Raw genomic sequence first — 26682 nt, forward strand, 5'->3', positions numbered from 1 at the left:
GAGAAGAAATAGGAGGGGAAAAAGGGAAACGGAAGGGAACAGGTTGAGTAGATATCGCCTCTGATCACCACATCTATTCACATGAGTGAGTCTGTGGAGTTTGAGTGACAGAGAGCGAGAGAAGGAGACGGTGTGTGTGTGTGTGTGTAAGCATGTCAGTGTGAGAATATGAGCAGTTTCAATGGTACAATACCATCGCTGAGTCCTTACAAGCCAATCTGAACACTGCCTCCACAATGCTGTGTTTGGATTATTGTTGAAACAGCAGGAATGCAGGAGTGCCGCATTACCATGCAGCAATTAAGGCCTTCCTGAGTCAAGGCTCCAGAGATCCCCATCAGGCTGCGGACTTCAGGCTCGGCTTTATGATGGCGACGGAGGGGTTTTTCTTGTTTAATGAGGTGCCGTGTTTGTGACTGCGCCAAGTGGACTTTTAACTCCGGCTCACTGCCAGTCCACTGCTGCTGATTGCTCCTCTCCATTGATCATGCTGAGAATACTCAGTGGCCCCAGGAGGACGGCACAGGAGCCCACTCGCTGCGTTTTTCCCAGGGACTGAGGCAGACACCGTAAAGAAAGCAAGTCAGATTGATCTGGCTGGTGCGTGACAGATGCCGTTGCCAGAATGTCTGTCTGATCTGGCTCAAGTGTAAGCGTCGTCCTCAAACCCTGCCTGGTTTGTTCATACGTGTCTGCAGAAGCAGTCAGGCAGTTTACTGCTGCGCTGACGGCAGCCGAAGCTGCAGCCGAAGCTGCAGCCGAAGCTGCAGCATGTGCACACAAGGGTAGGAAAGACCCACTCTGAGACCCATGACAAACACTTTGCACTGTAACTGGAGCGTGAGCTGCGGGAGACCCAGAATGTACCAGCAGGTAGTTGATTTAGACATGCACACATGGCGTCTGGGTGCCCGGTGGACTATTCCGTTGCCTACCAACACGGGGATCGCCGATTCAAATCTCTCGTGTTACCTTCTGCATGGTCGGGCATCCCTACAGACACAATTGGCCGTGTCTGCGGGTGGGAAGCCGGATGTGGGTATGTGTCCTGGTTGCTGCACTAGCGCCTCCTCTGGTCGGTCGAGGCACCTGTTCAGGGGGAGGAGGAACTGGGGGGAATAGCGTGATCCTCCCACGCGCTACCTCCCCCTGGTGAAATTCCTCACTGTCAGGTGAAAAAAGCGGCTGGTGACTCCACATGTATGGGAGGAGGCATGTGGTAGTCTGCAGCCCTCCCCGGATCAGCAGAGGGGGTGGAGCAGCGACCAGGACGGCTCGAAAAATAGGGTAATTGGCCGGGTACAATTGGGGAGAAAAAGGGGGAGAAAATCCCACCCCCCCCAAAGAAAAACATGCACACACACATATGCTGATATTGCCGTGTTGGTGTTGTTTCTTTTTATTTTTGGGGTTCCCCCCTTTTTTCTCCCAGTTGTGCTTGGCCGATTACCCCACTCTTCCGGCCAATTGTGTCTGTAGGGACACCCAACCAAGCCGGAGGTAACACGGGGATTCGAACCGGCGATCTCCATGTTGATAGGCAACAGAATAGTCCGCCACGTTACCGGGATGCCCCGTTGGTGTTGTTTCTATGACATCATAATTAATGTTGCTCCTGACACCAATCACGTTGTTGTGCAGTGTCCCAAAGGTGTTGTGCCTTTGGACACTGGAAAAGACCGGAAAATACCAAAGCTAACCCAAACATAACCTTAACCTCTGCCTAACCCAAACTTTAACCGATAGCTCACTTCAACCTAACCAGTAGCTACCCCACGCCAACCCACAACCTAATTAGACAACCATCCCCCCTGAGTCACAAAGGCACGACATCACAAAAACGTGCTTGGTCCGCTGCAATGATGATCCTGGAGCAACATTAAATTATGTTGTCGTAGGAACAACAACAACGTCGGTGATATCAGATACCACCCCACCCCCCACACACACACACACACATAAGTGGTGGTTAATCATCTAGGCCAGCACAGGATCCTACAATGTTCCTCACCGTGTGATGTATTTATCATTGGATCTCTATTGATGTGCTGCCGTCACCTCACTGGTGCTGTGGCTCTAGTGGACAAACTGTCTAGTACCTTCCATTCTGCTGGGAGCACCGAGCTCGTCCACATCTAACGAGTTCAGAAATGATACAAAGACAATGGGACATATGTGGTCCAGTGGCATTGTTTGGCCTGGATGTCCGAGGCCACAGCCCCAAATGTTTTATGAACAGCCCCGAACCTCAATTATTTTTTTTACAAAAATAAGACCCTGAGAACAGGATAAGCAGTTGGGATAATGGATGGATGGAAAAAATAGCCCCAGGTCTAGTCATCTGTCATTCTGATCATGCATTAAAGCCCTCGAATGATATCGTTGATCAAAAAACACAAGTATGTTTTGGGTCCTCTGTGCTTCATTAAAGCAGCAGATCTACTTCACAATCCTTGGCACGCACACATGTTGTATGAGTGCAAGAGAGAGAGAGAGAGAGAACTTGAAAGAGCAACAAGAGCACACCAGAGGAAGGGATGAGGCAGTGAAGATAGATGTTATCAGATGGAGAGAGGACAGAATCCACTGATTACACAGCAGTAAGTAATAGACGGCAACTGAATGCTGGTTGATGTACATCTGTTGCTACTGGCCCGTAGCTGCATCCAAACTGTTGCTGTGCTGCGTGACTGTCAGCCTATATGGAATCATGAGCACTGATGACTATTTTTCACTTCCAGTGTGGGAAGATGGCAGTGCAAATTCACTTTCACAGTGGCCTCACCCAGTACTGGTGTGGAAAGATGGCGGTGCGAATTCACATTTGCGGTGGCCTCACCCAGTACCATCCCCATGCAGTGTCTTTGTCCACGTCTGAGTCTAAGTTTTTGTCTTCGTTTGACGGCTAGGAGAGCTGGCACTGGATCGGCTGTGAGAGCAACTGCTCCGCTGTGGGCCCAGGGACCACGGCCTTGCCCGGAGCTGCACCCGAGGAGGTAACACCGAGGGCGGTCTGACAGGGCGCGGAAGTGGGGCAGGCTAAGCTAACTGCTAGCCCATGCAGACTGACAGTTCCGATAACATCGAGGGCAGTCTGGCAGCGGCCTCACCTGGCGTTGACTGTGGTGTTTTTGATGTCGTTGTGAGGAGTGCGGGGAGGTGTGTCAAGGGTCTCTGTCTGGGAGAGCTGGCACTGGATTGGCTGGGAGAGCTTAGTTTGCTTCGTCCGTGGGCCCGGGGACCACGGCCCCTGCCTGGAGCTGTGCCCAAGGAGGAAACACAGAGGGCAGTCTGACAGGACGCGTTATTGGGGCAGGCTAAGCTAACTGCTAGCCCATGCAGACCGGCGGTTCCGACAGTCATCCTGGCTGGTGTTTGGTCCCTTGGACAGTGATATATTTTTTTGTTTGGTTTGGATATGTGTGTTAGTTTGAATACGTGTGTTCTTGTAGTTCTTGAATGTGTTTTTGTCTGTATGTTGTACTGCCGTGGGCTGTGTGTTGTACTGCTGTGGGCTGTGTGTAGTACTGCTGTGGGCTGGGGAAACGCCACTTCGTTTCACTTCATGTGCACAAGTACATGAGGTGAAATGACAAGTGTTCCTGATTCCTATTTAGCCCCTAAGAGATAGAATGGGGCATTAATAGTTTGCTTTGCATAATCTGATATTGGTTGATGTGTTCAAATAATTGGTTAAGTCTACGTATAAAATAAATTGATAAATAACGTGTGTGTATGATCTAATCATCACATCAAAAAATGATAGATTTGGTCAGATCTTTGTTGACATATGCTGACTGCATCCTTGTTATGAGCAGGACAGGAGAGAGGAGAAGAGAACGGGAGGAGAGACCAGAGGCGATGAGAGCGCCACAGACAGACGAGACACCAAGGAGAGCTACTGGAGAGGTGAAGAAGAGGAGATCATCAGATAGACAGACGAGACACCAGAGAGCTACTGGAGAGGTGAAGAAGAGGAGGGCATCAGATAGACAGACGAGACACCAAGAGAGCTACTGGAGAGGTGAAGAAGAGGAGGGCATCAGATAGACAGACGAGACACCAAGAGAGCTACTGTTGAAGTGAAGAAGAGGAGGGCATCAAACAGACAGACGAGACACCAAGAGAGCTACTGGAGAAGTGAAGAAGAGGAGGGCATCAGACAGACAGATGAGACACCTAGAGAGCTACTGGAGAGTGAAGAAGAGGAGGGCATCAGATAGACAGACGAGACACCAAGAGAGCTACTGGAGAGGTGAAGAAGAGGAGGGCATCAGATAGAGAGACGAGACACCAATAGAGCTACTGGAGAAGTAAAGAAGAGGAGGGCATCAGATAGACAGACGAGACACCAACAGAGCTACTGGAGAGGTGAAGAAGAGGAGGGCATCAGATAGACAGACGAGACACCAACAGAGCTACTGGAGAGGTGAAGAAGAGGAGGGCATCAGATAGACAGACAAGACACCAAGAGAGCTACTGGAGAGGTGAAGAAGAGGAGGGCATCAGATAGACAGACGAGACACCAAGAGAGCTACCGGAGAAGTGAAGAAGAGGAGGGCATCAGATAGACAGATGAGACACCAACAGAGCTACTGGAGAGGTGAAGAAGAGGAGGGCATCAGATAGACAGACGAGATACCAACAGAGCTACAGAGAAGTGAAGAGGAGGAGGGCATCAGATAGACAGATGAGACACCAAGAGAGCTACAGGAGAAGTGAAGAAGAGGAGGAGGGCATCAGATAGACAGACGAGACACCAAGAGAGCTACAGGAGAAGTGAAGAGGAGGAGGGCATCAGATAGACAGACGAGACACCAACAGAGCTACTGGAGAAGTGATGAAGAGGAGGGCATCAGATAGACAGACGAGACACCAACAGAGCTATTGGAGAAGTGAAGAAGAGGAGGGCATCAGATAGACAGACGAGACACCAACAGAGCTACAGGAGAAGTGAAGAGGAGGAGGACATCAGATAGACAGACGAGACACCAACAGAGCTACAGGAGAAGTGAAGAGGAGGAGGGCATCAGATAGACAGATGAGACACCAAGAGAGCTACAGGAGAAGTGAAGAAGAGGAGGGCATCAGATAGACAGACGAGACACCAACAGAGCTACTGGAGAAGTGAAGAAGAGGAGGGCATCAGATAGACAGACGAGACACCAACAGAGCTACAGGAGAAGCGAAGAGGAGGAGGAGGGCATCAGATAGACAGACGAGACACCAAGAGAGCTACAGGAGAAGTGAAGAGGAGGAGGGCATCAGATAGACAGACGAGACACCAACAGAGCTACTGGAGAAGTGAAGAAGAGGAGGGCATCAGATAGACAGACGAGACGCCAACAGAGCTACTGGAGAGCTGAAGAAGAGGAGGGCATCAGATAGACAGATGAGACACCAACAGAGCTACTGGAGAAGTGAAGAAAAGGAGGGCATCAGATAGACAGACGAGATACAGGGTTAACACAGTGTCATGGTTCAGAAGAAGCTCTCGTCACACAACAGAAGCAGAAGCTATCACACCAGGGTTGGTCACTTTTCAGAACTGAACAAAGCACTGGCAACATGCCACCTAGCATATGAGGGTTTTACTCCTGCAGCTGAAAAGAAAAATAATAATGAAGGTGAATGAGAACTCAGATTGCACTCCTCATTTTTTTTATTTGATTTCATGCCGCCCAATGACTGCTGGGATAGGCTCCAGCCTCCCCGTGACCCTGAGTAAGGATAAGCGGTTTGGATAATGGATGGATGTCGTGAAAGCCAGCCTAATGCACCTGACTGGAACCTTCTGGTAGAGCCCAGTGTCTCATGTCTTAATATTCATTTTACTCTGAAACAACTTGAAAATGGTGCAATGATGGGGTGAGAATGTAAAGATTCTGGGGCTGGGCCGAGCCCCCCAGTGTTTCAGAATCTACTCTTCCCCAACGTTTCACCACTGCCTCTGATATGGTTCCCCTGGAAGGGGAACTAATACAGTCTGCATATGTGCATGTCTTTGTGTGGGTCGGTATGAGAGCGTGTGTGTTTGTGAGTGTGTGCATGTGCATACCTGTCTTTGTGCAGTGCGAGGGTGCCCGCTGTGCCAACACTAATCTCATCTTCAAGCCCATCACTGCACAGCAGGACACACTCATCCTGTAACACTACAGGTAGTAGTGTGCCTGCACGCATGTGGGGGGGGGGGTAAATACATCCATATATACATATGAGAGGGTATATCCAACATTGCCAGATAGACACTCTTTAAATCTATCAGACACATAACACCAAGGAACAACAGCTTCAGTCAGATGTAGTGTCTACTTGTGTTGGTTCAGCCTGACTCCCAGCTGAAGAAAAATTACAGCCACAGAAGTGTGTGTGTGTGTGTGCTACTGTCATTTATGACCTTTTAACTTACAGACCATGTTCACTAAATGGAAACCATCATAGATGTAATAATAACATTCATTACATTTATACAGCACTTTTCTAGGCACCCAAAGTGTTTAGCATTGAAGGGGGTAACTCACTTCAACCACCACCAATATTTTGCACCAGAACACTCACCACACATCAGCTTGAGGTGGAGAGGGAGGAATCACTGAGCCAGTTACATGGGGGGTAATGAGGTGGCCAGATGGAGAGAGCCAGGTTGGGAATGTTGCCAGGACACCGGGGACCCCCTACTCTTTGTGATAAGTGTCATGGGATCTTCAATGACCACAGTGAGTCGGGACCTCAGTTTAACGTCTCATCTGAAGGACGGCATCTCCTGCAGCACAGTGTCCCCGTGACTGCACTGGGGCATTGGAATTTGATATTTGTTGTTTTTATGAGGACCAGAGGGAGGACTGCCCCCTACTGGCCCACCAACACCACTTCCAGCAGCAACTCAAGTTTTCCCAGGAGGTCTCCCATCCAAGTACTAGCCAGGCCCACACCTGCCTAGCTTCCGCCACTTGGCAGAGCCAGGGTGCATGTTGGTATGGCTGCCGGCATGTAATTGTGCTGCACAGCATGACAGTCAGTATTCATCTTATATTCAGTTATATTATATATATAAAAAGTAACTTGATTGATTGATTGATTGATTGATTGATTGATTATCCAAACTGCTTATCCTGCTCAGGGTTGCGGGGAGCCTATCCCAGCAGTCACTGGGCAGCAGGCAGGGAGACACCCTGGACAGGCCGCCAGGCCATCACAGGGCCCACACACACACACACACACACACACACACAAACCTAGGGGCAATTTAGTATGGCCGATTCACCTGACTACCGGACAATGTGAGATGTAGATTATACAAACCACAATCCCAGTGAAGTTGGGACGTTGTGTAAAACGTGAATAAAAACAGAACACAATGATCTGCAAATCCTTTTCCACCTATACTCAGCTGAATACACTACAAAGACAAGATATTTAATGTTCAAACTGATAAACTTTATTGTTTTTTTGCAAATATTCCCTCATTGTGGATTTGATGCCTGCAACACGTTCCAAAGCAGCTGGGACAGGGGCATGTTCACCACTGTGTTACATCACCTTTCCTTTTAACAACACTCAATAAGCGTTTGGGAACTGAGGACACTACTTGTTGAAGCTTTGCAGGTAGAATTCTTTCCCATTCTTGCTTGATGTACGACTTCAGTTGCTCAACAGTCCGGGGTCTCCGTTGTCGTATTGTGCGTTTCATAATGTGCCACACATGTTCAATGGGAGACAGGTCTGGACTGCAGGCAGGCCAGTCCAGTACCCGCACTCTTTTACTACGAAGCCCCGCTGGTGTAACACCTGCAGAATGTGGCTTGGCATTGTCTTGCTGAAATAAGCAGGGACGTCCCAGAAAAAGACGTCGCTTGGATGGCAGCACATGTTGCTCCAAAACCTGTATGTACCTTTCAGCATTAATGGTGCCTTCACAGGTGTGCAAGTTACCCATGATGCCATGGGCACTAACACCCCCCATACCATCACAGATGCTGGCTTTTGAACTTTGTGCTGAGAACAATCTGGACGGTCCTTTTCCTCTTTAGCCCGGAGGACACGACGTCCATGATTTCCAAAAACAATGTGAAATGTGGACTCGTCAGACCACAGCACACTTGTCCACTTTGCGTCGGTCCATCTCAGATGAGCTCGAGCCCAGAGAAGCCGGTGGCGTTTCTGGGTGGTGTTGATATATGGCTTTGGCTTTGCATGGTAGAGTTTTAACTTGCACTTGTAGATGTAGCGACCAACTGTGTTAACCGACGATGGTTTTCCCAAGTGTTCCTGAGTCCACGTGGTCATATCCTTTACGCAATGATGTCTGTTTTTAATGCAGTGCCGCCTGAGGGGTCGAAGGTCACGGGCATTCAGTGTTGGTTTTGGGCCTTGCCGCTTACGTGCAGAGATTTCTGCGGATTCTCTGAATCTTGTGATGATATTATGGACTGGAGATGATGAAATCCCTAAATTCCTTGCAGTTGTACGTTGAGAAACGTTGTTCTTAAACTATTGGACTATTTGCTCACGCAGGTGTTCACGGAGTGGTGACCCTCGCCCCATCCTTGCTTGTGAACGACTGAGCCTTTCGGGGATGCTCCTTTTATACCCAATCAGGACACTCCCCTGTTTCCAGTCAACCTGTTCACCTGTGAAATGTTCCAGACAGGTGGTTTTTGAGCATTCCTCAACTTTCCCAGTCTGTTGTTTCCCCTGTCCCGGCTTCTTTGGAACGTGTTGCAGGCATCACATTCAAAATGAGTGAATATTTGCAAAAAACAATAAAGTTTATCAGTTTGAACATTAAATATCTTGTCTTTGTAGTGTATTCAATTGAATATAGGTGGAAAAGGATTTGCAAATCGTTGTATTCTGTTTTTATTCACGTTTTACACAACGACCCAACTTCACTGGAATTGGGGTTTGTATTTTAACATTATAATGACATGGAAGCAGATACAGAAAGGCCCCAATTTCAATAACCAGCCAAGTAATAACCAGCTATCATCTTTCAATTATGTGTATTTTACTTTTGTATTGTTTCTGCATAATGACTGGCCTGTGATTTAAGGTTACATCACCTCTATTTAGATATGTACAGTCCAGCCAAACAATACCCTAAGGTAAAAGAGCACATATATTTCTATAGGAATACATGCACACAATTACTAATGTAATGACAGTAACGACGGTTAACAATGTTGTGTTATGTTCCAAAACAGACAGTTATATCACAACGCACCTCATTTTCTACGTCCAACGTTAAGCGAAAAGAAAATGAACCTGGAATACAAGAAGAGCGTGTACTGATCACATATTAGGCGTACAGTTTGTGGGTCTGGGTTTTATGCAGCTTCTGTGGACCAACTCCACCGGGGCCCGGCCAGTCGCAGCCAGCTGCTTGCTACCTGGTGTCCACGTATTGATCTGAAAGATCAGAATGGAATTATTCTGCTGCCCGCACCACGGTATGCACCGCCCGCTGGAATACTGATGACCCGCCGACGGCCTTCTCCCACAGCTCCCTCCCCTGGCCAAACCACAAGACACACAGAGAGCTAAAGACAGCCTCACTACATCTGAGCTGGAGATATCGATCAGCTATCTGGCCTTGAGATAGGCCGACTCCCCACCCCCACCCTCTCAGAGAGGAAAAGTGTGTGTGTGTGTTCACTTTCTCCCCTTTCGCTCTCTCTCAACTCCTTCCCTCCTCCCTTCAAGCTAAGTGACACCTGCTAAGGGAATGGGGCCTGCAGTCAAGTCCATTTTATTTGTATAGCCCAATATCACAAATTACACGTGTCTCAGGGGGCTTTACAGCAACACAACATCCTGTCCTTAAACCCTCTCATTGGATAAGGAACAACTCCGTAAAAAACCTTTAACAGGGAGAAAAAATAGGAAGAAAGCTCAGGGAGAGCACCAGAGGAGGATCTCTCTCCCAAGACGCACAACATGCAATGATGTTGTGGTTACACAATTTACACACTACAACATTAAAAGAGGATAACACAATTATAATGGAATTATAAAATTTATGAAGAATAAGATGAGCAGGATGCCAAGCAGTGTCCAGACACCACCGGAACAGCCCAGGACCCGAGCCACACAACCACCATCACCATGGAGACAAAAAAAAGTTATATGGCTTTATAAGATATATAAAAAGAAAATGTGATGAGGGGGATGCCAAGCAACACAAGAGAGACTCACATGACACCATTCACACACAGAAGAAGAGAAAGGAGAAGACATCATTCAGAGAGAGAGAAAAGACGTGAGAGAAGAGAACAGTTTGCAATAGTCATTAGTCACAATCAATTAAGTCTTCAATTAGTCATAATCTATACACTATAATCTATACTCTATAATCTATATGCTATACTCTATAATCTATAATCTATATGCTATAATCTCATCGGCAGAACAGTGGTTGGTAAATTCAGTGAGACAGAAACCGACCCACCATGCAGTACAGGTTGTGAAGCACTCAACTTAAAGGCAACTAATTGTAAGCTAAGGCAAAAAGATGACTTTTAAGTTTGGATTTAAAGGACTCAACAGACTGTCTGATGGCAGCAGTCTGCAACATCGACTGCTGTCTCTCAGTCTGCAAAACATATGCAGGGGGAGGGCGTCCGGGGGGCGTGGTGTTCTATTCCCTTGGCTACCAACACGGGGATCGCCAGTTCGAATCCCTGTGTTACCTCTGGCTTGGTCGGGTGTCCCAACAGACACAATTGGCCGTGTCTGCGGGTGGGAAGACAGATGTCAGTATGTGTCCTGGTCGCTACACTAGCGCCTCTTTTGGTCGGTCGGGGGGGCGGGTGGGGGGGGGAATAGTGTGATCCTCCCACATGCTATGTCCCCCTGGGGAAACTGCTCACTGTCAGGTGAAAAGAAGCAGCTGGTGACTCCACATGTATGGAGGAGGCATGTGCTAGTCTGCAGCCCTCCCCGGATCAGCAGAGGGGGTGGAGCAGAGACCGGGACGGCTCAGAAGAGTGGGGTAATTGGCCGGATACAATTGGGGAGAAAAAGGGGGGCAAAAATAAAAAAAAAACCTATGCAGGGGAAGGTTTCCACAAAGTCCAGGTCCTGCTCTCGTCCATCGACCTCGAACATCACCCTGACCATCCGTCTCCCTCCAAAGTAAAGTGTCCAGTAAAAATAATTCGAAGCAGAACTGTGATGATGAGCCCGACAGACCAGGACAATCTGCTCAGAAGAATATTGATTTAAACAATGTTGACCCACTGTACTAACAGGTGGTACCGATGCCTCCCCTGAGCTGCAGAAACTGCTACTGCTGACTGTTGACTGGACGCCGTGCTAATAAAGGATAAAGTCAGCCCCGAGCCAAAAATGGGCCGTGCACTGGTAATACAGCCAGCGTAGCAAATCTGCTCTCGTGTGACACAGCGGTGAATATGAGTACCGCTGAAATGTACAGTTAACTTGTCTTAATGGTTTATGTCTATAACTGGACAGAGAGGTTTCAGAACCACCACTTTTATGGTGTGAAGACATTTACTAACCCTGCCACAGGCTGAGAATTGAGGGCTGTGGAGGATTTTCACATTGCTTTGTGCACGTGTCTGTAGACTTGCATGTGGGCACGAGTGTGCGTGAATGCGAGAGACAGACAGACAGACAGACAGACAGACAGACAGACAGAAAGCGTTCAGTGCGTGTTGTGAGTCTGCGAGGGAAAGTGAGAGACCGAGAGAGAGACCGAGAGAGAGAGAGTGAGAGAGATTCTGCTGGAACATAACAAGGGAAGTCCATTTGGAGCTAAAGGCTGAAATATGTGAAATACTGAAATAACTCAGCTGTGTGTCAAATGATAAGAGGACAAAGAAATTTACTAAATAATACAGTGTCAGAGAGGAAGAGTTTGAGAGCAAGGGAAAGAATGAGATAAACAGCAGAGGAGGAGGAGGAGGAGGAGATGAGAGAGGGGGGGGGGAGGGGGAGAGTGAGAGAGAGAGATCGGAGGAGGAAGGAAGCATCAGAGATGCAGCTCGCTGTGCCAGCAGAGCTGCATGTTTGTGTGTGAGTGACTGAAGGCACGTGCACGTGCATGCACGTGTGTTTGCGTGTCTGCGTAATGAGACAGGAAGTCACCGAGAGGAAAAAAGCGAAGCAGGGGAGAGTCGGAGCTAAAAATAGAATATCAAGAGACTTATTACCATAAGAAAGGGCTGGGGGAGGGTGGTCAAGTAATAAGAGGCTCAGTCCCCAGGAAGAACCTGCAGAGGAGGCGGAGGAGGAGCCAGAGCCTCCAGGTGAGAAAGCAGAGTAAGGAATCAGGAACACTGTCATTTCACTTCATGCACTTGCATACATGAAATAAAATGAAATGCCGTTCCCCCAGCCCACAGCAGTACAACACAAAGACAAAAACACATCCAAAAACTACAAGAACACACACATCCAAACCAACACATATATCCAAACTAACACACACATCCAAACCAACACACATATCCAAACCAACACACATATCCAAACTAACACACACATCCAAACCAACACATATATCCAAACTAACACACACATCCAAACCAACACACATATCCAAACCAACACATATATCCAAACCAACACACATATCCAAACCAACACACATATCCAAACCAACACACATATCCAAACCAACACACATATCCAAACCAACACATATATCCAAACTAAACAAAAAATCCCTGTCCAAGGGAACGAACACCAGCCAGGATGACTGTTGGAACCGCCGGTCTGCATGGGCTAGCAGTTAGCTTAGCCCGCCCCGCTTCAGCGTCCTGTCAGACCGTCCTCGGCGTTTCCTCCTCGGGCACAGCTCCAGGCAGGGGCCGTGGTCCCCGGGCCCACCGGACAAAGCAGACCAAGCTCTCCCAGCCAATCCAGTGCCAGCTGTCCCAGCCAGACACCCTCAACACACCTCCCCGCACTCCTCACAGCGACATCAAAAACACCACAGTCAATGCCAGGTGAGGCCGCCGCCAGACCGCCCTCGATGTTATCGAACTGCCGGTCTGCATGGGCTAGCAGTTAGCTTAGCCTGCCCCATTGCTCTCCTCGCCGATCCAGCGCCAGCTCTCCCAGCCATCAAACGAAGACAAAACTTAGACGCTGCATGGACAGTACTGGGTGAGGCCGCCGCAAATGTGAATTCATGCCGCCATCGTCTGACACCGGAAGCGGAAAAACTATGGTGGTGCGCATTCAATGTATACTGTACACATATGGAAGGAAGTGCTTGTGTGTGTGTGTGTGTGCATGGTGTTTATGTGTGTACTTTTTGGGATACTTTTAATTCAGGGAGTAATTGTAATTGCTCTATATTTGCTTGATGAATTTCTTCTACATAATGAGGCGAATATTCCAGCAGCAGCGGGGTTGGGGGTTTCTGCTGTTGACAAATGACGGTGGGGAACACTGCATACGCACAGTCCCACCCAGGCTTCTCATCCTCCCATCTCCGTGCTTATACAGAGTGTGTTTATCTACCCCCCCGCCCCGCCCCGCCCCGCCCCCAATCCCTTTGCTGGAGCAATCGGGCTGCTTTGGGAGAGGAGTGAGTCTGTACTACAGACCGAAATAACCGTACCTACAAATACTTAACCCAAAGGTGAACGGACATGAGGCTCCATCAAAATAATGCCATGGGCTAAGAGGCCGAGGCGGCCCGGGATTAAAAACCCAGCAGCAGATCTGATAGCACAGCCGTTCCCCAGGCGTGCTCACAGTGTGAACAACTGAAACAGACAGCCGTCTTCTTGCTGAAAGTGGCAAAGAGAGACAACTGTCTTTGCTGAATATGGACACAGCGGCCTTTTGTCTGAATTGGGCAAGGCTGTTCATTCATTGCAGGTTCCTAAAATACAGCAGTGCAGACACACAAACACCAAAAAGACATAGACGGTGATGCTGCCCTCAGAACCTCTGGACTTGTTTACCCAGATTCCTTTTCAGACCAAAGCCAGCAGATCACCATGGCACAGAAGAGAGCTAAGAGAATCTCAGTGCAAGGACTGTCTGTCGATGTTTGTTTACCTCTCCACCCCTCAACTCGTTGCCTCTCCCTCCCCCTTTCTTTCTCTCACTCTCTCTCATTCATGTGCTCGGTCTCCATTTCTCCCTGCCAACACTATCTATCTACCTCTACCAGATGTCTTTCCGTCTTCCACCCCCGGTATCCATTCTCTCTCCTCCTTTCCAGTTTAACTCATTGCCTCTGCTGTCTTTTTGTTCTCCCGCTAGTTCCCTCCATCCCCATTACTTCCTCCAAGTCCCCCTTTAATCCGCTCCCTTCTTCCCTTCTTATCCGTCACTTTTTTGTTTTTGCACTCCCTCATGCTTGGTCTCGCAGTCAGGTCTTATATCTCCTCTCTCGCGCTTGTCTCCACCTCTTCATGCTCCCTCCCTCCATCCGCCCCTTTTACCCCCCCCCAATCCCACCCCCATCCGCGGCGGCTGGTGGGACCGGAGGCAGATGTGGAGTGTGACAGCAGTTCTATGGGAGAGTTATGATGGAGCACACAGATGCACCCTTATTAACACTACAAAGCCCAGACTTACAGATGCACCGCGCAACTTGGCAACACTGTGACAGGGGTGTCTGCTGCCACGACAACATGTCTGCGCCTGGCAATGCAGCCTCGGCATGGCAACAAGCTGGAATGTCGAAGCTCACCATACAAAAATAACATCTCTGTCACAACTGACACAAGGTCGTTCTGCAAACACAGCCTTTCCACAAATCACGGTCTCCGAGGTCCACAGCTGAAGCCCCTCGCTGCTCACAGGGCCGCGGGTCGCTGCCTCTCGCTGCCTTGCACTTCATCAATCAAGCACCGTCACAGCTTGGCCACTGAGAAGTCACACCTGGTTAACACACGGTAATGTGGCCTGCATTTAACCACCCTGGTTGGAGCCTAGTGAAGGCTGCTAGTGGGGAGAACTGGAGGAGGTGGACGTCACCTCTCCAGTATAAATCACTCAGGGAGGCTGGAGGTGCTCTGAGGATTGTGTGTAGCATGTCTGTGAGACTGGGCTGCTTGCTACAGGATTAACTGCAGATTGTTGTTCTCTTTTGGCACCTGTGCATGACAATACCACTTAATGGTACCTTTCTTTTATCATTGTGTAAACAAATGTTTGTTTGCTGCCAACTGCCAAACATCAACACCATCATATTTGATAAACGGTTGTTTTTATTGTTAATAACAACCAGACATCATCGTAACATGCAGCGTACCTAACCTCGCATTGCAACATGTACGCAAACTAACCACTTTGAAGGACTGCAGGCTTTTAACCAAACTTTCGGTAGAAAAATCAGCATATCTGCTCTTTCTGGTAGCCTGTCTGCCCACTCCTGGCTGACTGTTTTGTCCTCTGTGGAAAATTGCTTATGTATAAATATGTGACTTGTGGCACCATTAGTGCAAACTCATTGGTCCTGTCAGTACTTCCCACTTTGGTAACAGTACCTTCAAAGTAATGGTACCTGGTACCCATCCCTACATGAAATGGAGGCCTACCAACAGCAACGCAACCAACATGAGCTGATTTAGTTCAAACAAAATGTCACATGCATGTTGGATGTGAATTCATAAACTCATGGAGTACAAGGATCCTCCTGGATCCTAGCTGTCTACCACTACCACTACCACTACTACTACTACTTTCGGCTGAAGGGGGCGCCACAGTCGATCATCCGTTTCCATCTCTTCCTGTCCTCTGCATCTTCCCCTGTCACACCAGCCACCTGCATGTCCTCCCTCACCACATCCATAAACCTCCTCTTCGGCCTTCCTCTTCTCCTCTTCCCTGGCAGCTCCATATTCAATCCTGAATCCTAGCTGTAATCAACTAAATAGTAACTAAATATGAATACAAAGCTAACTACTATTGTAAAAACTACATTGAGTCTGTTTGAATAAGCCTCTTTCATGGAAGAGTAAATGTCTCTTGTGTCTGTGATGACAAATGGGGTTCTTAGTGTACTGTATAAGTCCCAGCATAGCGAGAGTCTGAGTGATGTTGAGGAATTAGCCTGATAGTACCGATGTGTATCCTCCGGTGATGGAAATCAGCCCTGATAGGTTGAAATGTGTCTTTATTTGTCTGCGGTACTGACTGACGCAGGATGACAGTGAGGGTCATGATAACACACAGAGACACACACGGCTGAATCTGGCTGAGTGTGCACCTGTGTGCATGGATGTGTAATGTTAAGCCAGTAAACGGAACAGCCCAGGTGTCTCTCTGAGGTGTCTGCACACACTAACCATCACAGGATGGGCAACACACTTTGCACCTGGCCTGCCACTGCATATCATCCTGGGGGGGGGGGGGGGTAATGAGAGTAGAATAGGAAACAGAAATACAAATATAAGACAGGAATGCAAATATATGAGCTTCAGAACCTCATTTTCTGCACAGTTGTTGAGGAGGTGGTTTGCACTGAGGAGAGAAGAGTGAGATGACACCTGTCCAAAGTGTAACATGAAAAGCACTTTGCCAACAACCAATTCATTAATCATGTTCAATATTTGCTATTTTCCTTACATAAACTCGCTCGGTCTCCACGCAGCTTGTTTCATGTTTGGAATAACATTGATCCAGTGTGCCAGTCAGAGTGTGGGGAGAACAGCACCACATCAAAGCACGTCTGCCGACCCCTCAACCAGAGTGAGCCAGCAGGCAAATCACCCCTTAAAGTAGAGAGTCCCTGGGGATGGTGTAATTCTCCCTCCCTCTCCCCCCCCCCCCCCTCTCCTTCTCTTTCTTTTTCACTCTCTCTTACACACTCACAGAACCATGCACACTGGAACATGTGCAACCTCAAGAGAGCAGCATGTGTATGGGAGCTATTATTCATTTATCAGCTCAGTCCTCATTAAATCTGAACACACACAAACAGAATAATCAATGTGACAATGAAAAGAAACAGTCTCATACATACGGGTATAACATATATAAAATGAAGATTCACATACACACACACACACACACACACACACACACACTCTCTCATTCAGTGACTCCCAGCCCTATCTCTCTCTCTCTTTCAAATCCAAACACACACACACACACACACACACACACACACACACACACACACATGTAATAATGATCAAAATCATCATCTTCCAATGTCAGCTTCCTCGTTATCATTTCCATGATCACCCACATCCTCCTCCTCATCCTCCTCTTCACAATACAACATGTCTGTTGCCCATAATCTGCTGCATTGAACTGTGCTTTTATATCATGCTGTGGATAAAAAAAATAAATACTGGAGCTGTGTTGGGGGGGTGCAGGGCAGCGAATGTGTTTGGGGGGGTTGCAGGGCACCGTGGGTGCAGGGCAGCGAATGTGTTTGGGGGGGGGGGGTTTGCAGGGCACCGTGGGTGCAGGGCAGCGGATGTGTTGGGGGGGGGTTTTGCAGGACACCGCGGGTGCAGGGCAGCGGATGTGTTTTGGGGGGGGGGGGTTTGCAGGGCACCGCGGGTGCAGGGCAGCAGATGTGTTGGGAGGGGGTTTGCAGGACACCGTGGGTGCAGGGCAGCGGATGTGTTTTGGGGGGGGGGGTTTGCAGGGCACCGTGGGTGCAGGGCAGCGGATGTGTTGGGAGGGGGTTTGCAGGGCACTGCGGGTGCAAGGCAGCGGATGTGTTTTGGGGGGGGTTTGCAGGGCACCGCGGGTGCAGGGCAGCGGATGTGTTTTGGGGGGGTTTGCAGGGCACCGCGGGTGCAGGGCAGCGGATGTGTTTGGGGGGGGGTTTGCAGGGCACTGCGGGTGCAGGGCAGCGGATGTGTTTGGGGGGGGGTTTGCAGGGCACCGTGGGTGCAGGGCAGCGGATGTGTTTGGGGGGGGGTTTGCAGGGCACTGCGGGTGCAGGGCAGCGGATGTGTTTTGGGGGGGGGGGTTTGCAGGGCACCGTGGGTGCAGGGCAGCGGATGTGTTGGGAGGGGGTTTGCAGGGCACTGCGGGTGCAGGGCAGCGGATGTGTTTGGGGGGGGTTTGCAGGGCACCGTGGGTGCAGGGCAGCGGATGTGTTTGGGGGGGGGTTTGCAGGGCACTGCGGGTGCAGGGCAGCGGATGTGTTTTGGGGGGGGGTTTGCAGGGCACCGTGGGTGCAGGGCAGCGGATGTGTTGGGAGGGGGTTTGCAGGGCACTGCGGGTGCAAGGCAGCGGATGTGTTTTGGGGGGGGTTTGCAGGGCACCGCGGGTGCAGGGCAGCGGATGTGTTTTGGGGGGGGTTTGCAGGGCACCGCGGGTGCAGGGCAGCGGATGTGTTTGGGGGGGGGTTTGCAGGGCACCGCGGGTGCAGGGCAGCGGATGTGTTTTGGGGGGGGGGGTTTGCAGGGCACCGCGGGTGCAGGGCAGCAGATGTGTTGGGAGGGGGTTTGCAGGGCACTGCGGGTGCAGGGCAGCGGATGTGTTGGGAGGGGGTTTGCAGGGCACTGCGGGTGCAGGGCAGCGGATGTGTTTGGGGGGGGGTTTGCAGGGCACCGTGGGTGCAGGGCAGCGGATGTGTTTGGGGGGGGGTTTGCAGGGCACCGTGGGTGCAGGGCAGCAGATGTGTTGGGAGGGGGTTTGCAGGGCACTGCGGGTGCAGGGCAGCGGATGTGTTTTGGGGGGGGGGGTTTGCAGGGCACCGTGGGTGCAGGGCAGCGGATGTGTTGGGAGGGGGTTTGCAGGGCACCGCGGGTGCAGGGCAGCAGATGTGTTGGGAGGGGGTTTGCAGGGCACTGCGGGTGCAGGGCAGCGGATGTGTTTGGGGGGGGGTTTGCAGGGCACCGTGGGTGCAGGGCAGCGGATGTGTTTTGGGGGGGGGTTTGCAGGGCACCGCGGGTGCAGGGCAGCGGATGTGTTTTGGGGGGGTTTGCAGGGCACCGTGGGTGCAGGGCAGCAGATGTGTTGGGAGGGGTTTTGCAGGTTACCGCGGGTGCAGGGCAGCGGATGTGTTTGGGGGGGGGGTTGCAGGGCAGCAGATGTGAAGTGACAAAGTGACAGTGGCTGCATGTATTTAGTGGCTATCCGACTCAAGAAACATGCTGCTCACTGTTCAAGCTATTTATAGAGCCTTTTACTGATGCTTCTGAGTCGAGTGGACGAGTGGAGATGATCCTCAGGGGAATGACTTACGAAGATCCCTCGTAGCTCCTTCTACCCCCGTCCAGTGTACATTTCTCTCTCTGCTTCCTGCTCCTCAGCCTTGGCCCCTCCTTCCATCCTCTTCCCATTTTTCTGCCTCCACTCGCCATGCCGTAGCTCAAACTCCATGATCATCCTCCTTCATCCTCTCTTTCCATCGCAGCCAATTCCCTATTCCTCTCTTCATCTCTTCTCCAAATCCATTTGTCCTCACACCTCTCTCTCCATCTACTCCAACTCTTCTCATCACCTCCCCTTTCCCACAAATGATTTTCCTGCCTTTGCTTTCTCCTTTGGACCTACTCCTTTCCCTTACACGTCTCTGCTGCATTCACATGAAGAAGCTCTCACACTCCCTGTACACATGAAGTGGGACTGTCCACAACTCTCCTCTACGTTCTTCAACAACACAAGCAGGAGTGGAAACTCTGGCTCATCCACCCAAGAGGCCTTCCTAATAACAAGTCAAATGGTGCCCCCGACTTCCTCCGCTAGCTTGTCTGTGATGTCTGAGACAGCAGGGCTGCAACTCAACATTGAGACATCATTGTTTTTTTTGCGATACATATTGCAATGTTAATGCGTAATAAAGAATTACATGACTTCCAACATATACTGCAACTTTTAACTTTCGAGCCTCCATTTGCACCATTTATCACCCTGCGATTATTGGAGGGATTTTAGAGGGGGAAATAAGGCAGCTGTCCAGGAAGTCATTAAATCAGACTAAATTGAATTATTTGTCAGACGTGCTAGAATATTTTTCTTCAGGAGTAGTCATAAAGAGGCTAAATTTCGTTTTCTATCAATAAGCAATAAGAATTTGAGCCTCACATGACTGAAGGGCCCCATTTGCCCTACATTACATCCTTTGCAATGTGACTACGACACATGTGCGATCTTAGTCTTAAACTGTGATGTGGCTTTTGAAATGATATACTGTTCAAGCTTAGTGTAGCACGTGGGAGGATCATGCTATTCCCCCCAGTTCCCCCTCCCCCCCGAACAGGCACCCCGACCGACCAGCAGAGGCGCTAGTGAAGCGATCAGGACACATACCCACATCCACCTTCCCACCCACAGACACGGCCAACTGTGTCCATAGGGACGCCCGACCAAGCTGGAGGCAACACGGGGATTCGAACTGGGATCCGCGTGTTGGTGTTCTGTTTATTTTTGACTATTGCTGTGAATCAGATGGGAAGACAAGGTGCCCGACATGGAAGTATTGAGATGTGCTGGTACTGTCAGTGTTGAAGGCCTAATAACAGCCTCCCAGCTCAGATGGGCTGGCCACGTGAGAAGAACGCCAGACAACCGCCTACCAAAAGAGATTTTCTATGGGAAGCTGTGCCAGGGTAAAAGGAAGCAGGGAGGCCAGGAGCTACGCTTCAAAGATGTGCTCAAGCACCACATGAAGATCTGCAGCATAGATGACTCCAGCTGGGAGACAGTGGTACTGGACAGACAGAGATGGCGCTCCACAGTAAGGCAATCGAGAACAGCTGTTGAACAAAAGAGACAGGAAGCCTATGATAAGGCCCACCATGCAAGACATAACAGACCAACTCAAACAACATTTGTCTGTGACAAATGGGGACGATATTATCACTCTAATGCGGCCTGATGGCCCACAGGCTGCCGAGCTTAAACTGCATCACAGTCATCATTGTTTCGATGGACTGCCGAAGAAGACTATACCCCCCCCCACTCAATATTAGCATTGTGATGAGTGCTACTCCCCTTCCTAGTGTATTCATGTGTGTGTGTGTGTGTGTGTGTGTGTGTGTGTCAGACACAGACACACACACACCTTTCCTCCCACGTCCTTCACTGGGAGCATGTTGTGATGCAGAATGGCGTCTGCTTATCAGGCTGACAGACTCACAGTGACAGCCTGACCAAAGAGCTGCAGACATGGAAAAAAACAACACTGCTTTTAGAGCGCTCCAAACCACACTGATAAACAAGCTTGCCGACCCAAGGCAGGAGCAACACAGCACTTGGTCCCATCCCTGCTCATCTGCGTGATGCTGTGTCATTCTGACGGCAGAGGAATGTCTTCCTCTATGTGTCTCAAACTCTCTTGGTGGGATAAGAGCATAACAACACCCTCCTGATGTGATACAGATGATCTGCTGACCAAAGGTAGATAACATCAGGCCAGTGAGATTGATGAGAATGCCATTTAGGGAATCACCGTAATAGGAGTGTCATATCACACAGGGGCAACGAGGGCAACGAGGGCAACGGGAGCTGTCGAAGCACATTCAACTTTTGTTCAAATATTGAGTGAAATATTTAAAGCACAGAGCATTGCAGTAGGTCCAAGCGTAATAACATCTGTAATCCTCATTAAACTCTTAGTCTTGTCCAGAGATAACCAGCCCGTTGTGAGGATGCTAATGTCGCTCACGAATCATTCAAAATAACTGTCTTTCCATTCTAGAGGTGGGTTTGAAGGAGACTGTGCTTGGGGAGAGACTGCACACAAAACAAAAAAAGAGAGATTCATACAACTAAGTGTGCCTGAGCCTTCCTTTTCCTGTCAGCTTGGCCTCAGTTGTGTGCAGGACCTGCAGTGTTGAACCTCAGCCAGTCCCTATCGTCACCTCAGCCGTCAACAGGGCTGAGTATCAGCACTGATTTCCCGAATCCATTCGATTCCGATTCACAAGGTCCCAAATCGATTTGATTTCCCATTCGATTCAATATCGATCCAGTCAGGGATATTTCAGCTATAACACCAATTTGCTTGGATATGAAAGATTCTCAGAGAAGTAACGCTGTCAATTGTACAAGGAACCCTCTAACCTGGTGTATTATTGAAAATATTAATGTTTAAATAAAGAATTGAACCCAAGGCAGTTTCTGGTCTGTAATGTCTATAGGTCTGTAATTTCCGTTTCCCACGTCAATGGGAGAAAAATAAAGATTAGGAGATTGATTCAGAGATTAAATGAATTGATAATTAGATCGTTATGATGATGTATTCGAATCAGGAAAACGATTAATTGAACCCAGCCCTCTTGCATGCACCGCTCCATTACACAGGGAAGAGGCTACGAAAGGTAGAGCAAGAGACGGACAGCAGCAGAGGACAGAGGAAATAAGACAGGGGTCAAGGGAGCAAAAGAGAAAAAAACAGGAGAGTCAGTGATAGAGAGCAAGAGCGCAATAGGGTGGAGAGAACAGAAAGACAGGAGAGAAAGCAGGAAGATGAAGGAGCCAGACAGGGGGAGGGGGGAGAGAGCGAGAGAAAGAGAGAGAGCGAGAGCGAGACAGAGAGGCTCAGGAACTGTGCAGCTGTGGGAGCATATCAAACAATCACCTCTGTGTCATCGACTCAACACACCGGTGGAGGACATCTAGCGTAGGGCCGCCGCTATGCTACATGTCCTCCGCTATGCTACATGTCCTCCGCTACGCCACATGTCCTCCGCTACGCCAGTGCAAAATTCCCTCCACTCAGCCAAACAGGCCATTCCACCGCTGCATTGAAACTGTGCTCAGTGACCTTAAAGTTGAAATCTGCATTTTTCCCTCCATTAATAAGTTGTTATTTCATCCATCTGAAACAGCAACACCCCAACAACTCAAGGGTTTCGGTTGAAGTCCCGACAAAACTTGTATATTTATGTACCAATCCACCCTCAGATAAGTGGAAGTGAGATGAGACTACTCCACCAAAAAAACGACCCCATAGGTGGTTTGTTCAAGCAGCTTATCACCACCTATAGTGAGGTTTTAAGCTACTTCCTCACGCTCCTCCGTAATTATAACACGTTACTTCCCCTGTAACAATAAGCATCTCCTTCCATAAGCTGTCGTGAGAAGGAATATTAATAAAAGCAAAGTTTAACGTCACATAGCGGTTATAATGTCCACGCTAACTGACTTTCTGACTTGTGGCTAACGTTAAGTCAGCTCTTATAACCTTATTCATAGTAAACATACTGCCAATAGCAATCTTACTTACTATACTAGACGGTCAAACAACACAAAAACCCACTGACTACATATTCTATTGTTCTCACGTTGTTTTAAAAACCCACAACGCACAGAGGCGAAAAGTATCTGTGGCATATCTCCTGTCGCCGCTAGGGGCACTAATTTAGGAGAAGGTCCTGTGGGTTGTATTAGAGGACACGACCTATGTGGTCGTATAGTCCCTTTTACAGTTTGTAAACAGTGATGACGTAGGTGTGGATGCGCGCGCATTTAGGCAACGGAAGTATGGCGGAGTTAGCTAGTTCGTCAAACTATGCAAGGGGATTAACGACAAAAGATCGCAGAAGTTACCTGAATAAATTAACTTTAGCAAATGGCAACCGACTTCCAGATCCGTGTGGTATTACCGAGTGGGTGGCAGACGTTACTAAGTGGCCTAACATCCAGTGGCCAGATATATATACATATTTGGTGGAGAAACCGAGCGTACACACAAGAGAGAAGTTGCGGGCATACAAGTCACTGGATGCTTGCAACTATGTTGTCTGCGGTCACATACAAAATGTAAAATACCATTGCCATAATAATTCACTCATGAATAAAATTAAATGTTCATGGCTAAGTAGAAAAATGCATTACATCATTTGAATTATCTTAGGCCTGCATTTAATTATCTTTTTTCTGTTGATTAGTTTCTGGATTAATCGATTTACGGTGGTTGTTTAGTCTCTAAAATGTCTGAAAAAGATGATTAAATGTTGATCAGTGTTTTTCAAAGGCCAAGATCACATCCTGAAATGTCTTGTTTTGTGCACAACACAAAGATTCAGTTTACTGTCACAGAGGAGGGAATAAACCAGAGAAATATTCACATTTAAGAGGCTAAAAGCAGAGAATTTGCACAATTTTATTATAAATGACTCAGATCAAGGTGTTGTCAAAATGTATATTTAATAACAGCTCTCAATTAATAGTTGCAGTTCTAAATTATTTTGAGATGAAAACAAACAATGTCACATGTTCTGACACTTCACAGTGCAGTGCTGTTTGTGAAATGGCAACATATGAATGATAGAATTCACTCATTTTTTAGATTTTTTGGGAACAACACTTTTGCAGAGGTTTGTGAGAGCGCCAAACACTATATCAAGTTCTTCCATCGTCCAATTACTCGTTCCACATGTATCCTTACATGAGACAGTTGTCTCGATGAGTCCACCTCCTGTGCAGATTTGCTTTTTTCCTTTTGTGAAATGAGGAATACGAAGGGTGGCACCATAAACTGCAAGTTCATCTTGGATTAGAAATCCCCTATCTGCCAGAATCTCATCGTTATGTTCCAAAAGTTCCGAAAACCGGGATTCTTTTGTTATCTGCTTGTCAGAAACCCACCCACTCCATCCAAGGGACAGAAATGAAATTGCTCCAGCTGGAGTGATGCCAATCAAATATTTAATGGTGTTGGTGTGTTTATAATTTGACCATGTCTGGGCCCTGGCAGTCAGATTACTGGGTCTAGCAATGAAAACCTCTGTGCAATCTATTATGCACTGGCATCTTTTAAAGTCTTGCTTGAAGATTTTAGGCATGTTCTTTATTATAGCTCCCTTACTTGGCCATTTAATGAGTGGCTTGAGGACTATGGCCATAGCAGGTATCCAGCTCTGACAAAGATTTGATAAGGTGGTTTTTGATACCTTAAATCTATAGGCTAAATCAGTATTAGTTAGGCCCAGCCTTAATTTCATTAGCACAACCAATAGATGATCCTGTAGAGAGAGGTTTTGGCTAATTCTTCCTACACTGTCTTGTTATTTTTGCACACAGCCAGTCAAAGATAATGGAGGTAAGTCCTGTGAAAAAAATCAGTTGTCCCATGTTGAACTTAATAGTGGCACAGGAAAACGTAGAGTTTTGCAGCTCCTCTTTAAGCTTCTCATTTTCAGCCTGTAGTTTTTCACACTCCTGCTGCAGGTTGACATAGTCCTCCTGAAGCTGAGGGTACCTCAGGTTCAGATCATCATATTCTGTCCTTGGGACTGGGACGTCCTCTTTAGCTTTAACAGAAAAGCCAACAGTTAGGATATGCCGGCACAAGCTCACAACAAATTGGTTGATTGCACAACAAAAATATATCCTTACCAGGACAGTGATCCATGCTGCTGACTTGTCCTGCAGTTTCAGAAGGAGTAGGCTGATTGGGTGGAGTGTAGGTTATGATTTGCTTAATACCAACTTGAGATAAATCCTATCTTAGACATCCCTATCTTCACTTGAAACTTAAGACGGTCAATATTTGTAATACAGCCCCATTTTTTCAAAGACAGCAGCTGCAAGCTCCAAAGTGCACTGAATAGCATGAAATGAAAGAGGGGAAAAGTCCTTCTAAAACCATTAGGAAGTGTTAGGCCTAATTATTCTGACCTTTCCACCTTTGCCTCGGGGTTCTGACTTTGTGTTGTGTACTTAAACACAGAGGGCACAAAATCAGGATTCTGTGAGTCCAGTGATGCCCCACCTGTCAATAGCCAGACACACCACATTAGCCAGATAATACCGGCTAATGCTGCTTATCGGTTACTTGAGATATTAGTCTCCATCTAAACCAGGCATTCCAGCGAAACCAAAGAGTAGATAGATAACTTACCTGATAGAAAATGGCCACTGCAAACGCCAGCATTTTGGATCGGGTCCTCAGTCCAGTTTTCATCAATACGTTTGATGGCTTGCAGCCACAGGGAGGCGCCTCCGGTTGCTCTGAAATGGCCGTGATCCCGTCGGAATTGGGTAAAAGTTCAGTCCGCTGTTGGCAGAGTAGCAATTCGTACAGCCAAACACACAACAACCGCACATTTTGATGCTGGTTATACTTCTGTATAAACTTTTGTCATCTCCTCTTCCTCGTCTGAATCCGTGAATGAATGGGAGACTTGGGGGTAGCTTTCACTTCCGTTGCCTAAATGCGCACGCATACTTTTGATGATGTAGGCTGTAAAAGGATCTATGGGTTGGAAGACTTGTTGAGATAGTAGGTCGTGAACCCTCTCTGCTAGATCGCCCCCACTGGTCCAAAGCTGTATTACAATATTGTATAGTTCTGTTGAGTGATGCACAGATTGACTCAACGTTTACAACCATGAGGAATGCATCCGCAACTTGCTCATGGCAGGCATTTGTCTGAAGCAAGAGGTTATTTGTCAAACAGCATATTCAAAACAGCGTATTTACAAATGTCTGGAAAATGGACTGTCCAAGAAATAAAAGACCTACTTTCTGTCAGCAGAGGATGAAATCAAAAGGCAACTGTGTGACAGCCTCCGGTTATATGGAAACTCAAGAATACCGAGATGATAAATGATTAACTGGACAAATTAAAAAAACTAACATTAGAGTCACAGATGTGGTAGTTTACCGTATAAAAGGCATCTTAGACAAGCAGGGAACAGAACAAGGTTATGTCATGTGTGAACAAACGCCATCTGAAAATCTTACAGGCAGAAACTGAAGCTGTGAACAGAGAATCGCCAACAGTGCCAGAAAAGTCGTTCTAACCTTGAGCATAGCCAAACATTCTTTTTA

The 26682-nt window shown here is 48.2% G+C and overlaps 1 protein-coding gene across 1 annotated transcript in view; it reads right to left on the bottom strand.

The window, feature by feature from the left end:
• Positions 1-26682, bottom strand: part of LOC130114653 (membrane-associated guanylate kinase, WW and PDZ domain-containing protein 2-like) — a 77742-nt gene that overhangs the window by 48602 nt on the left and 2458 nt on the right. The window contains exons 3-5 of the mRNA XM_056282514.1: positions 25067-25160; positions 689-764; positions 449-555 (exon numbers count right to left, since the gene is read on the bottom strand). Of these exons, the coding sequence (XP_056138489.1) occupies positions 449-555; positions 689-764; positions 25067-25160 (277 nt within the window). The remainder of the gene's footprint in view (positions 1-448; positions 556-688; positions 765-25066; positions 25161-26682) is intronic.

The sequence above is a fragment of the Lampris incognitus genome, chromosome 6, assembly GCF_029633865.1.
Source record: "Lampris incognitus isolate fLamInc1 chromosome 6, fLamInc1.hap2, whole genome shotgun sequence".
Lineage (NCBI taxonomy): Eukaryota > Metazoa > Chordata > Actinopteri > Lampriformes > Lampridae > Lampris > Lampris incognitus.